Raw genomic sequence first — 15,292 nt, 5'->3', positions numbered from 1 at the left:
ATAGTAAATAAATGTCTAAAATGAAATATTTAACATTTTTGGAGTAGGAGTGTTGTAAAACATTGCTTGGACTGGCCAGTGCGTCTTTTGGCTCGAGGGTTAACAATGGACCCATGACTGATTATCTAATTTGAAATGCTCATTATTAACATAATCCACCTGATTAAAGCTGCACTAATCAATATTTTAAAATGGGTCAAATGTATGTGCAATATACAAGGGATCACTTGCAGTGGCAAACTTACAGAGAATTAAAACCCGACTGCAGTATGGCTCTAAGGAGCGTTTTAGCGTCTTTTACTTCATTGTTTTGGTTTCACCTCTTGCAAACGTACTGTTTTGGTTCACTCTCACTGCTTTCATACACCTCATTTACAGTCAGAGCAGGCAGCTGTTCTCAGTGAAAAATCTCAGATAAACCCACTCTACTAAATATCCAGCAGCAAACAACAGACAGAGAGAGTTATCGAGTGACCGCTGAACATCAGCATTTATTGGCTGAAGAGCGAGATGTTTTTTTAAGAAGAAAGTGGAGAACCAAACACAGCTAAAAGGAGAGTGAATATTGGACGCAGATTCATCAGGTGGACACAAACACAACTCCAAATGAATGCTCGTGTTGCTCAAAGTCTGCTGGATGTGTAAATAGGCAGCTATTCACCATATGAACCCTTCAGTGTTTACAGCTTGCCTCTGCTGTTCCAAAGAGGCCAAAAACTCAGTTTAATGAAGTTACGGGTGTTTAAAGAGGCAGTTCGCCCCCAAAATAAAAATACCTATTTTTCCTCTTACCTGTAGTGCTATTTATCAGTCTAGATTGTTTTGGTTTTGTGCACTGGGTAACTCACACCCAGTTCCGTATACAACCGCCAACTGTATCACCACACAGAAGGAAGCGTACTCATGGAGCGAGATTTGGAAACACTAATGGCGTCCTCCTCGGCTGAGCTGTAGTATAAGCCAGCTCAGGTGAGCTAGCAGTATCAAACTATTAGAATATTATTGTTGCTATTGTCGATTCCTTCTGCATGGTTCGGTAGAAAGAAAATAGTTCCTACATGAAACTGCTCACAACCAGGTCTGATGATTATCTTGAGTAACCGGGTCATGATTTCTGTTGAGTTTTTTGGTGATTGGAGCACCCAAAGCCGAGTGCCATCTAGTTCCATTATATTATATCTCTCAACACTGGGCAACTCACACCAAAACTAACTAGATTGATAGATAACACGACAGGTAAAAGGGAGAAAATATGTATTTTTGATTTTGTCTCTTTAAATGTGTTCACAGCAACACATTCTCTCTCCCATCGCGTAAAATATGGATGCTTGGGCATATTCCTTTGGCGTTGTTATTGACGCTAAAGGTCTCCTTTGGCGTCATATTTAGACTCGCTTGTTCGGGATTCTTGGCGTCACTTTTTGAGGCTCTGGGTCTGGACGTACGTTTAACGTCATGTACGTTTCAGTGACATGCGGGACAAGAATGGGACACAAACCCTGGACTGCTGGGTAAAATCCTTCTTCTGGCCTACAAAGCTCTAAATGGTCAAGCACCATCATATCTTGACTTAGACTTAGACTTCTCTTTATTGATCCTTTTGGGATGACTCCCGCAAGGAAATTAAATGAAGAGCTCATCGTACCTTATTGTCCCACTAGAGCACTGCGCTCCCAGAATTCAGAGTTACTTGTGGTTCCTAGAGTCTCTAAAAGTAGAATGGGAGCCAGAGCCTTCAGCTATCAGGCTCTTCTCCTGTGGAACCAGCTCCCAGTCTGGGTCCAGGAGGCAGACACCGTCTCAACATTTAAGAGTAAACTTAAAACTCTCCTCTTTGATAAAGCTTACAGTTAGGGAGTGAGGAGTTGCAGCATTCGCCTAGACTGATGGGGGAGGGTGTGTAGCCACAGTCACGGCGCGCCGCCTCCCTAGCTCTGCTTCTCTGCAGCTCTTAATTATGCTGTTATAGTTTTAGACTGCCGGGGGACTTCCTTTGACACACTGAGCTTCTCTCTCCTCTTTCTTTCCATCTGTGTGCATCCATGTCCCAGAAATGCTTGTTACTAACCTCCTTATGCTTTTCTTTCGCCCAGCAGTTTTCCTTGGATTAGAATGGCACCAAAATCATGGTTGCAGCTGTTGCCGTGGTCCTGCTCCATGCCCTGCTGTGCCCTGTTACACCCTGCTACGTCCTGCTACGTCCTGCTATGCCCTGCTGTGTCCTGCTACGTCCTGTAACGCCCTGCAGTGCCCTGCTACGTCCTGCTACGTACTGCTGCGACCTGCTACGTCCTGCTACCTCCTGCTATGCCCTGCTGTGCCCTGCTACGTCCTGTAACGCCATGCAGTGCCCTGCAACACCATGAACTACTACAACTACTATTTCTGGTTATTGTTCCATTATCTTTATTGTGACTATTATTGCCACTGTTCATCACCCCCCCAACCGGCACCGTCAGACACCGCCCACCAAGATCTGGTCTGGTCTGTCCAAGGTTTCTTCCTAAAAAGGGAGTTATAGAGCAGGTAGAATAACAACTGCCTTCTACTTGTCTAACCAGTAGTCATGCTAAAGCAAAGCAGCCAACCTACACCAAATATATACCGACAGTGAGCTGACAAGAGACGTTAAATAAAATGGATGGCATAACATGAGCTACATAATGCAACAGCTGGATGAAAAAGCATATCACCACGGTTTCTGCAGGTTTCACCAAGTCAAATTTAAGACCTTTTTAAGACCTTTTATTGCATTAGAAGCAGTAGGCTTCAAATATGTTGTTACCAACTGGCTTTAACCAAGCCCTAAATTAAGTTTGTTTAAGTATTGCTAAATTTGCACTTTCCAATAGCTGAAGAATAAAATCTATTTGATGTCTGTGGTACTATCCGAAAGAGATTTGAGTCAATAACAAGCTGATTGGCTGCAATATAACTTGCATGTTGGTCTTATTTGTAGACGTAATACATATTTACATATATTTGAACTAGCGAAAGAAAGAACTACAACACCACAGAATCCAAGCGCTGAGCGCTTTAATGAGAATTAGAGGTAGAGTTACATGGACGTAGGAAAATAAAGACCTGTTTAAAATCAGTTAAGACCTAGAACACAATACACACTACTATTACAATTTTGATATTGAAATTTTAGATTTTTTTAGACCCCGCGGAAACCCTGATCAAGTGATATGAAGACATGTAGATTCATTTGAATAGGCAGTGGAAGCTGCTTTTGAAGGCTAAGTGTGCATGTTTGTGTGTATAGCGTATCCCTGCTGAATGGAGACACTAGAGATACAACCAGAGGGCCCCTCGCTAATTTACATTATGAAAGGCCAACATACACAAGCTGTACAAAATGCTTTGAGCTAGAAACTTGATCCACCATAGAGTTTAATTCCATCTTTATGTACCAAGGATTATAGTATTTCCAAGGAGGCACAATGTATAATCTCACTCACTGCTGAAAAACGCTGAAATGGAGAGAATATAAATGATTTTGCTACAGGTTAATGTGTTCTAAGATGTCTACTTAGGTATTGCAACGTTTAGAAGGAATAGCAAGTAATAAAGAAAATGCTGCATCTTTACCACTTCCCAAGCTGTGGGTTTGACTGAGAATCTGAGGCTCATAAAAAAAAAACAGCTCATCAAATGCCAGATAAAATAAGGAGTGAAAGCGAGGGAAAGGCCTCAGATGTGGAAGCCCAAGGGCTTATCCAAGGATAGGAAAAGGTTCATGAAGCGTTGCGCACAGAAACATGATGCACAGAGCTGACACAATTGGCCATTCAGCTTCACAATGGGCCGTGTCTAGTCTGGCTGATGCATTTCTATCTTGACCTTCAGTAGTGTTCCACCCCTCTGAACAGGCCCCTGTTTGTGGGGGCAGATGTCAGTCAGTTGGCCCCCTGAGGAACATGAGCACTACTCTGTAGGCAGCCCTGCATATGGCCTGACTGTAAAAAGACAGTAGAAATGACTTAAGTATGGCTAAGGAAAAGCCCCTTTTTGACTGAACTTGTGCTTGGAGCAGTGTTTCATAGGAGTCAGACATCTCTCTGAAAGATGCATTACAGAGACGGCAATCAGAGCAAACCTTTGGGTGGTACGCGCAACTAGTGGGCCTCTGCTATTTTTTTTTTTTGCTAACCGTTTTCTGCATAACCTATTATCTGATGTTTTTGTATCTGCACACAGTAATTTATTACGACAGACTTCAATATGGCAATAGGACGTTAAATTATGAACCATAAGGGCGGCTGGGTAGCTCACCTGGTAGTGCGCGTGCCCATGTATACAGGTTTACTCCTCTGCGCAGCGACCGCGGGTTCGACTCCGACCTGTGGCCCAGAAGAACATGCTGTGGTTTATTGGCATTTCTTTAAACCAATCACAATCGTCTTGGGCAGACAGAGCCACGGTGCCTCTGCTAAATAGTCTCAGGAAGGAACTTGTTTTGGTGGAACGTGTACGTTCAAAAGTAGTTTTAGTCGTGCAACAGAAAACTCAGATTGGACAGATAGTCTAGCTAGCTGTCTGGATTTACCCTGCAGAGATCTGAGGAGCAGTTAACCATAGTCCTCAAAAATCCACCAGAGGTTAGAACGCCAACACAAAGACAGAGGAAGGGGATGGACATCCGGCCGAAAAGAGTGAAAACCGGTCGGAATTTCCAGTGGCACCGGGTTAGGGTTAGGGTTAAAAATCCTGGAAGTGGAACTTCATGGATTAAGACTATTATATTACCAACTTCCCTCATGCACGCTGACGGTCACCCCTGCTGACATCACCAAAAAAAACAAAAAAAACTGCACAATCTAGTGGACTAAAAAAAGCAGTTGGTTTTATTATTCTAGTACCAAAACGTTAAATTCGAATGTGCAATTTCAATAACAAAAGATCGATTCTGTGTATCGATATAGTATTGCCACGGAAAATATCGTGACACTATGCTGATGATGTGCCCCCTCATACTTAAGACACTAAACATCCACCCCCACCACCCTGAAGATATCCATCAACACAGTATACAAATACAATCAAAAGGGCTATCTATAGGACAGGTGGTCTATTTTTACAGCAGCAGCAGAGGGGATGACAGCACTGAATCTCCAGGGAAAAGAAATGTGTGTATACATTCTCTCACATCAAAGCCTGGTCCATACTATCCTGGGCTATGCCTTTGTGATATGCATGCTAAGCCATCCAGCATACCTTGATAATGCACAGCCCCCCCTTATCCCTCTGCTTTTGTGTAAACCTGGGGGCCAAATATTGGTCAGATATAGATAACCTTTGTTCATTGTTATTCCATTGCTTCATGGAAAGCTTTACTGTACAAAAAAACAGGGAGGGTAACCTCTAGAAAGAAAACCTGCTTTGTCACCTTCAGAAATAAACACTTTAACTGCATTAAAGAAGAAATAGTGATGACAGTGAAGAAACATGACCACAATAGGAATGTCTCGATCAGCTTTTTTGACCCCCCCCCCCCCCCCCCGATCCGGTCCGATTTTTTAATGATTGAATATCTGATCCGAGTCTGATACTTGTATTTGCTCAGATAATAGAGCTGCACAGCGTTTTTTTGTTTACAAAAGTAAACACACATACATTTAACTTAGTGCAGCAAGTGAGTCTTTTCTCTCAACACCAAAAGAGTTCACTTTAGGATCCCAGCAAACCCCCAACCAAAGAATAAACAGTCTCAAGTTCCCCGCTGGACAACGAAAACTAAACTTAGTGACCCCTCTTGCGGTTAATAGTCAATCTTTGATTTTCTTCTTGTGTTTACCGATGTCGGCTCCAGAGAATAACAGCTTGTAAGTGTGGTGGTTTCCTGGTGGAATCACGGTAGAGGTGTGGAGAATTGGAGTAATACTGTATGCTTCTGTAAAAAACAGATGACTAAGAAAGACAGACTTTTTTTTCCCCGCAAGCTACGAGACACTCTCAGGACGGACACTGGTGAGTGGCCGCGTGCCATCTTGGTTTGAAAATGCCGGCATCCAGGCGGTCTGGCAGTGTGTCTGTGGTGCAGGGCGTATGTGATTAAAGGCTGCAATCACTACAAGCTGATGTAGTACATGATTGGAGTCAGGTAAACAGGGTGAATGCCAATCCTGTATTAGTAAAAAAATGCAAAAATCGAATCTGATACTGTGATTGGGATCGGGACATCCCTAGATCACAATTGTTGATGCTTTGGTAAAAGATTGTGCCAAAATACATGAAACTGACATAATTAGTTATTATTAGGGTTATTACAAGGTATAATTGGACAAGACTTTAAATAAAAATGTTTGATTGTCCACTTGTCATAAGCAAAACCCTTTTTACTGGGAGGACACTAGTTACATATCATTTGCAAAAACACAGTATCAGGCCTTGAGGTACTGTGGACTGGGGAGCCATACTTTTCTACCTTATACTAGTGGTTCCCAAACTTTTTCTGCAGGATTCTAGCCAGGTTAGCCATTGTTAGCAATACCAGTTGATAACGCATTACGCAGTTTTTTGTGTGTATACAAACAGCGTAGCAACATGTGCAGAGATAGAAGTTGGACGGGACTGTGTGTATGACTGATTTATTGAGACACAAATAACACAGAAGAGCTAATAACTGTATGTTACTTGGTGGTTGTCCGAGTTCCGAGCTTGGAGTACAAATGGAACGCACTATTATACAAATGATTGTAAAACTGATTTTCCAAATTTATTTATTTTGGAGTTTTTTTCAGATCATTTGAAACTTTTGTCGTTTTTAGACACTGAAGATGATCTGAGTATTCATCAGTACTGCACGGACAGATTAGTGGAGTAGTTCATTAATAATTAATCCAAAGAAGACACAAGAATTTAAAAAAAAAAAAAGTGAACGCTTATCCTCCACCTGTTACTGTCCATAACACACAGATTGAACCAGTTTCTTCCTATAAATATTTTAGGCATCTATGGGGATGCTGCTTTATCTTGGAGTGCACATATATAAATTATATCTGTAGCAAGTGCAACAACTTTTCCTTTTTTGGAGACTGAGGTCATTTGGAGCAAACAAACAGATTGTGTTATTTTCCAATCTATATTACAATGTTCTGCAGTATGGAATCAGTGCATGGTACAGTTGGCTCCTCTGCTACGAATCTGCTTACGGATTGGGGGTCGAACCCTTGAGTCAGGTTTTCAAACTGTGTAAAAAAGAATGTTGTCTCTGGCTATTACATCAGACCACTCTCACATTGTATCTGAAGAATATCAGGTTTTGCCATCACACAGAAGATTTAGAATCCCATAGGGTCCACTGAACAGATTAAAGAACTCTATGGTTCCTTAGTCTATCAAACTACTAAATCAGAGTTTGGGTTCTAAGTGGGCCTCAATTTACCGAACACGAAATGTAAAAGGAAGGGATTAAACTCATTGTACTGCATCCAGTTTCTATTTGTTTGTAGTATAGTTTTGTTGTTAGGTTAAACGTCGAGTTTTGTATTAATGTGAAACAGTGTATGTAAGTAGCTACCTGGAATGGCCAGTATGGCTAATAGGGATCTACATCCAGGGCAACACGCTGGCTGATTTCTTATGACTCATAAACATGCAGTAACTCATTGGGTGAACATGATTTAACACAACTTGAGTCTCTATTGTCCAGCAGTAGTGTTGAAAACTAGTATCAAGTATCTTCATTGTCCTTTTATTTTTGCAATTCAGAATGTTGCATGCACAAACCATTTAATCTTGTTTGCTACTAGGGCTGCACAGTATATCATTTTTGTATTGTCATTGCAATAGCAACTGGCGCAATATACACATCGCAAAAGGCTGCGACATAGACGCGATAGACACTATGAAATGTTTTGTGTTAGTTGAAAGAAAATATCAGCAGAAAACAGCACTTTAAAATGTAACTGTCATTCTTTTTTTAGTGGTGCCTTTTGTGTTCAATTCAATGTTCCATTTGTTCAATAAAACACTGTAAGAAATGATTCTAGATTCTAGTTAGAAATTCCTTTTATTTTATACAGAAAATAGTCCGGAACATAACCTTATCATGTTCTTTTATATATCCTGTTATATATACTATTCTGGTAAACCCCTTTCCATTTTTAGTTTTTATTACTCAGTTAATTAAAATATTACAAACTCATTTATTTTTAGGGCCCCCGAGGGTCTGGGGGACCAGGGCAGTTTTGCCTGGTTGGTAATTCAACTCTGCGTTTTATTCTTCTTACCTAGCAGCTGCACTCCGCGGGTCAGCCCGTAAACATCAATGAGGGCCCAGAGGGGCTCAGCTGTGCGCACTCCACTGAAGAACAGCATGGGACTGGACTCGTTAATGCGGTAGAAGACTCTGCCTTTCTTGTCAACCCAGAAGGCGATAATGCTGCCCTCGTTGGCAAACTCCTCGGGCAGGGCCTTGGCCCAGAAGCCGCTCTGGGACACCAGGTCGGGGCAGGCGTACTTGGGAAGGTTGTCGGGGTTTATCCTGGAGGGGTCTTTGGCGGTGAAGCCCAGACGTAGAGCCCCGCTCCAGCAACACTGCTTTTTAGTAATCTGGGGAGAAAAGAACCAAATGTGGTTTATTGGTATTATTTAAAATTATAAATTATTTCCTAGAAATTTGATGTAGTGCAAACTGCCATTTGACATGAGGCTGTAGATCACCCCCAACTCTCAACTTCTACTTCACTGTATAAGCCTAACTTCATAAGCCCTATTCGGACGGAACAATTACCAGTGGGCCTTGTGTTATTTAGAAATTACCACCCCCCCACGTCTGTGTTTCGTACAGCGCATTTGCACGGGAATAAGCAAAGTCCGTATTTTATTCAAATTTACCAACATTGTCCCCCACATATGAGGTCAAGGGTCTGTCAAAACTTTCATTTATAATTGCTAACGCAGCCAATACAACCCTGAATCCCTGAGATGCCGATTCACATCGGACTAACATTAGCACACAACCTCTGTGTTTGGCAAAATATGGTCGTCATTTGCGGTGGAATTTTTACTTGACTAATTAGAAACATGGTAGATTCACACAGGATTAAAATCCCAGACAACCCTCCATTATGACAAACTAGGTCTCCAGGAAATATAGGTCCCGGGCAAATAGGGCAGTATGTTGGTTTGCATTCCAATGCAGACTAGGGCTGTTGGAACGAATTCTGAAAGTCAAATATAATTCTACTAATAATACTATTCAAATGCTGAAATTATTATTCAAATGTGATTATTTTTATAAATAGGTTGGCTAAAGTTAGCTAATCTCCCTCTTCTCATGTCACGTCTGATGAACGCTAAGTACGGGAGTGCAAAACACACGGCATTGTGAGATAACGTTATGTAGCGAGTAACGTTAGTACAGGGGGAGTGACAAGGTGCGGCTGGAAAGCAGAAGAAGGATGGGAAATAGTTTTAACATGACTTTAACACTACATCCACCGAGCCAAAATGCTTATTTTATTAATACTTAGCTTATTCTGGTTTCCTAACTGCATCGCGAGTTATAGGAGCTTAGCTGGGAGCTTCATGGAGACAACTAAAGTTAATGTTAGCTGTCCTACAGCTGTCAGAGTTAGCTAAAGTTAATGTTAGCTGCCCTACAGCTGTCAGAGTTATAGGAGCTTAGCTGGGAGCTTCATGGAGACAGCTTAAGTTAATGTTAGCTGTCCTACAGCTGTCAGAGTTAGCTGGGAGCTTCATGGAGACAGCTTAAGTTAATGTTAGCTGTCCTACAGCTGTCAGAGTTAGCTTAGCTGGGAGCTTCATGCAGACAACTAAAGTTAATGTTAGCTGTCCTACAGCTGTCAGAGTTAGCTGGGAGCTTCATGGAGACAGCTAAAGTTAATGTTAGCTGTCCTACAGCTGTCAGAGTTAGCTGGGAGTTTCATGAAGACAGCTAAAGTTAATGTTAGCTGCCCTACAGCTGTCAAGAGTTAGCTGGGAGCTTCATGGAGACAGCTAAAGTTAATGTTAGCTGTCCTACAGCTGTCAGAGTTATAGGAGCTTAGCTGGGAGCTTCATGGAGACAATTAACGTTAATGTTAGCTGTCCTACAGCTGTCAGAGTTAGCTAAAGTTAATGTTAGCTGCCCTACAGCTGTCAGAGTTATAGGAGCTTAGCTGGGAGCTTCATGGAGATAGCTTAAGTTAATGTTAGCTGTCCTACAGCTGTCAGAGTTAGCTTAGCTGGGAGCTTCATGCAGACAACTAAAGTTAATGTTAGCTGTCCTACAGCTGTCAGAGTTAGCTGGGAGCTTCATGGAGACAGCTAAAGTTAATGTTAGCTGTCTTACAGCTGTCAGAGTTAGCTGGGAGCTTCATGAAGACAGCTAAAGTTAATGTTAGCTGCCCTACAGCTGTCAAGAGTTAGCTGGGAGCTTCATAGAGACAGCTAAAGTTAATGTTAGCTGTCCTACAGCTGTCAGAGTTATAGGAGCTTAGCTGGGAGCTTCATGGAGACAGCTAAAGTTAATGTTACCTGTCCTACAGCTGTCAGAGTTAGCTAAAGTTAATGTTAGCTGTCCTACAGCTGTCAGAGTTAGCTTAGCTGGGAGCTTCATGCAGACAACTAAAGTTAATGTTAGCTGTCCTACAGCTGTCAGAGTTAGCTGGGAGCTTCATGGAGACAGCTAAAGTTAATGTTAGCTGCCCTACAGCTGTCAGAGCTATAGGAGCTTAGCTGGGAGCTTCATGGAGACAGCTAGCTAAAGTTAATGTTAGCTGCCCTACAGCTGTCAGAGTTAGCTTCCACTTCATATATATTACCTTCTAACAGCTGTATTCTCAGTAACATGACAATATGCAAGAAACAGGTTGCTTATAAATCACTAAAATAGTAGTGACAGCACCGTTTGGCTTAGTTATCAATGCCGTTAGCATCGTGGCTAACACCATTGTTACTTAGTTTATGACAAATGGTTTCGACTGTGCTTCCTAACATGATGTCATTGTGCTAACCGAGCGCCGTTAGCCTTTACAACAGAGCCGCTTCAATACACTTGTTAGGTAATGTTTCATTCCAGAGTTCTCTGTTGATTTGTGTTTGTCGCTGTGTGCTCGTGGTGGAAAATAATGTAAACAGAGAGCAGCGTGCCACAAATGCAATGCACCATGACGTAGATTCATAGACTGTATATAAGAATGGACCAACAGATCCCGTTGCTCTGGACGGAGACCAGTGAAGGCCGTTAGAAGCACTTTTCCGGTGAGCGCTGAGCGTTACTGCGCAGCCTCCAACTGAGAGAGACGACGTAAATGTGCCGTGAGCAACCTGTCTGAAAGTTGTAAGTCTTTTGGTAGCTGTGCCAAGAGAAATCTCAATCATTCCCAATCTAGCAGAGACGGAGAGCGTAGGTATATGTAAGGAGATAACATAGGCACAGGCTAATTATTGATCACTAAAATGATAGTTAACATTAGTAATTACACTTAAACAGCTAATGTGAGAAGAAACTGCCTGTGCGCCTCTACTATGCGACAGTAAGTCGCGTGGTTATGACACAATTGTTAGCCTATTTTTACAAAAACGTCTGCTACGGAGCCATAACGTGAGGTACAAGGTAATGGAGCCTTTTATACATTGTCGTGTTTCTTTAGAAATAAACAATGGACAAATAGAGTCTTTAAACTCTTCAGATGTAAAGTTATTCTCTGTCAAAGTGACGTCAAAATGAATGGCGGTCAATGGGATGCTAACGGGGGGTGATCGCTTTGTAGCATTAAAATGGCGCCATAGGAGGTTCGCGGTCCGAGGAGAGGCTTACCCCCTTGCGTAGATCCCCTTCAAGGCCAGGCTGATGTTGAAAGTCCCTCTAGTGGACAGAGCGTGTAACAACAACAACATGCTTATAGTGGCATTGACAATGCCACTAATGAGAAGTGTAGTACATATTTAACAGGCTGCATTTGAGCATTAAATATTTGAATATTAAAAAAATAACAAATGAAATTTGAATGGTATTATAGGAGGAAGGCAGTGTAGTTGTACCCCAAAATGAGCATTTAGCGTCTTTCTACTCTCTTTCGGAGTATTTATTTATATTGCTTATTCTTGCTTTTTCATTTTTATTTATAGTGAAATACTTTTGTATCTTGTATTTAAAGTTTTTTGTTTGTTCTTTTGTACTTCATTGAGGAACTCAGTACAACTCAGAAGACTTAGATAAAAGCAGTACAATAGTTTTGACAGTTTAAAAGTTCCCTAGACTTTTTAGGAGTGCTCCATTCAGACATTAAATACCTTGAGGCGGACTTGCTCATACAGCGCTAGGGGCCTGTTGCTGAAGGTGATGGCGTTGCAGAAACTGGCCTGCCTCTTGACTGTCTTCTGGACAACGTCCATGACGATTTGGGATCCCTTGGCGTTTGGATGGAAGAGAAGTGGGCTAATGTGAAGGGGCCCACCAACGCTGCCACACTGGATAGGCAGGCACCTCTTGGGTTTGTGGTGGCATCGGTGGGACGTGGACGGGAACGGGCCACCGAGGGAGTCTGAGGCAGAGCAAGGCAAAAAGGAGAGCAGAGGACAGAGAGAGTTGAGCTTTACTGTGAAAAAAACAAATGTCCTAATTAGGAGCAGGAGGTTAGGGTTAGCAATGTAATTAGAATCTGATGCTTCTCTTTAAAATTTGATGAAAAGCTCTACATCACAGATATTACCGTATAATCTAAGATTTCAGAGTCCTTGTATTTGGGTTCTTTGTTGATTATTTGTGAGCAAGGGAGTAATAAACTAATCAGCCATAATCACATTTGGGCCCTGCAGGGTGAAAAGCAAATGTCTGTGCAGGTCTAGACACATGTACAAGACAGAAAATTATGCTCCTCATTATGCTCCTCAGTTATTCACATAGTGAACTGTTCCCAAGACAAACTGCCCATTAGAAAGCCAATGGTTGGGATAAGATGGCCCAGGTTGACTGGGAGCCATTCGCTTAGGCTTCTGTCAACACAAGTCTTTAGTAGAAGCCATGCGCTGGCTGGCAGTATAATGCAGTTTCAACATAGTACATGCCACCTACATATTAGGTAAGTAAGTAACGTTTTATTTCTATAGCACCTTTGAAACCCTAGGTTACAAAGTAGTTTACAAAAGGTAAAAAGAACAAGAGACGAGTATAGCACAAACATTACACCACAACTATTTAGAGACATCACTACTCAAAATAGAGCACATGGTTCAAGCACAGACACATTAAGAAAAGAGATAAATCATTTAAAGTTATTTTAGCAATTCTTTGACTCAAGCTACTTAGATGTGAATATTTTCTAGTTTCTTCACTCCTCTGTGACAGTAAACTGAATATGTAAAATGGCAGGTTTTGAAGAAAATCTGGATGGTGCAACAAGTCAGGCCTGCTTGGTTCTTTCAGGGAATAATTGTAAAGATTTACTAAGAATATGTTAAGGGCATTTCCTTTTGGGACTGATTGGTGGGATTGCTGTGGCCGAAGTACACACAGAGATACACTGGTAAGAGCAAATTAACTTTAACCATGTATCAGCTAATTTATATAGCTCACATTACTGTATCGTGTCAACAGTTAACTTCATTTTCTTTTGCAGGGTGCAAATGTTCCACCAAAACAAGATCTTTCCTGAGACCATTTAGCAGAGCCACCGTCGCTGTGTCCGGAGCTTAACGCAGCTCCATGACCATTGTGACTGGTTTAATAAAAATGCAAACAACCCAGAGGTTTTTTTCCCTCCTATCCCAGAATGTATCTGTGGTGCAGCCAGACCTTCCTCCACAGTGCTGTGGAAATAGATCTGACAATGCGAGTCTAGTAGAGACCTGATATTGGGCGAAAATCAGTGAAAATCAGATTTCATTTAAGAAAGTTTTTGCGACATCCAGTTACTAATCTCAGCCAGACACTTGTGCATAGTAGTTAAAATGGAGAGGTCCATTATTTGGCTAAATTCAAATTTAGATCAAGACATTTTTCTTATATAAAAGACAGTGGCGCAAAAATGCTAACCAGCCAAATAGTTTCATCTTGCATTGGCTCCACTGACTTGATAATTAGATGCATGGCCAGTAAATGTGTCTGAATGGAGTCTGGCTGAAGGGGTTTGAGCACACCACCTAAGGAGCTACTAGAAAATCTGTGTGCTAGAGCAATTTCACAGATTTTCCAGAGCTGGTAACTGCCAAATTAAAATGACTAAATTAGTATTCTGAAAGTGAGCTGAAGCTTTTGGCTGTGACAGAGAATGCTAAAATAATTCCACAATCTGATGTTCCTTCAAATGTTATATATCTTCATTTTGGGATGTGAAATGATTTCCAGACATTTCAGTACTTGTGTTTTGAACATTCCAGTATTTTGTGGTGGGGGTTTCATTTTTGTTGTTCCCACTTCCTTTCAACTTGTCTGGTCTAATTTGACATCAGTTAGTGATCCACATTTCTCACCTGGATATTTTATATCCAGCAGGTTATTACAACCAGGCAATAGCAACTGGGCTTGTTGGAGTCCCATTCCTGTCTCAAAGCACTACATGTCTCCTAGCTGTGTTGCATTATGAACAATTCAAGCTACTGTCAGTGGAGAAATTGTCTGTCTCTTATTTGATTAATTTCTCCCTGTATGATTTGGCTAGAAAGAAACCCAAAGTCTTCAATTGGAAGAAACTGATACATCAGCATAAACATCAGCAAAACCCAATGTTTACCCTGATGTATCAGTTACTTGATTTTTTTTCTCCAATCAAACTCCGGTCAGCTATGCTGGACACATTTCAACACCAAAGGAATAAGAAAACATAGACCATCAATATATAAGATAGAGTTCTTCTAAAACCAATACCAGTATCGGAAATGCTTCTAATACTGCCTATATCATTGTACAGGTGATAATGTAAAAAAAACATTCCCCAGTCTAAAATATGGTTTTATTTTTAATATGGTATTTTATTTTTTCCTCCACAACCATCTGGCGACCCCCTTGATGGTCAGGACCCCCAAGTTGAGAACCACTGTTTTTAGAGAGCACTTAATAACTTTTGTTCCTACCTATGTCAGGTGCTCACTTACAAAATATAGATGGCTAAAATTGAAAATGTCAAAGCAAAATGATAGTTGATAATCAGTTAATGGTGCTTTGGACTCACACTATTAGGGCTGCATGATATGAGGAAAGTATGCAATATATTAAAATGTAATAGACATCAAGGAAGAAACCAAAGCACTTGTCTTTAAGAAAAATATATATTAAATGCCTTCAATGCATCTGGCACATTCTCAATAGAATAAGATAAAAAAAACTGGCGTCCAGCCT

General features: G+C 41.3%; 1 protein-coding gene across 2 annotated transcripts in view; it reads right to left on the bottom strand.

The window, feature by feature from the left end:
• Positions 1-15,292, bottom strand: part of neurl1aa (neuralized E3 ubiquitin protein ligase 1Aa) — a 114,524-nt gene that overhangs the window by 70,190 nt on the left and 29,042 nt on the right. For both annotated transcript variants that reach the window (XM_035993811.1, XM_031323450.2), the window contains exons 2-3: positions 12,250-12,500; positions 8,238-8,559 (exon numbers count right to left, since the gene is read on the bottom strand). In XM_035993811.1, the coding sequence (XP_035849704.1) occupies positions 8,238-8,559; positions 12,250-12,500 (573 nt within the window). The remainder of the gene's footprint in view (positions 1-8,237; positions 8,560-12,249; positions 12,501-15,292) is intronic.

This window comes from Sander lucioperca, chromosome 17 (genome assembly GCF_008315115.2).
Source record: "Sander lucioperca isolate FBNREF2018 chromosome 17, SLUC_FBN_1.2, whole genome shotgun sequence".
In the NCBI taxonomy this organism is placed as follows: Eukaryota; Metazoa; Chordata; class Actinopteri; order Perciformes; family Percidae; genus Sander; species Sander lucioperca.
This window is presented reverse-complemented; position numbering and strand designations above follow the sequence as displayed.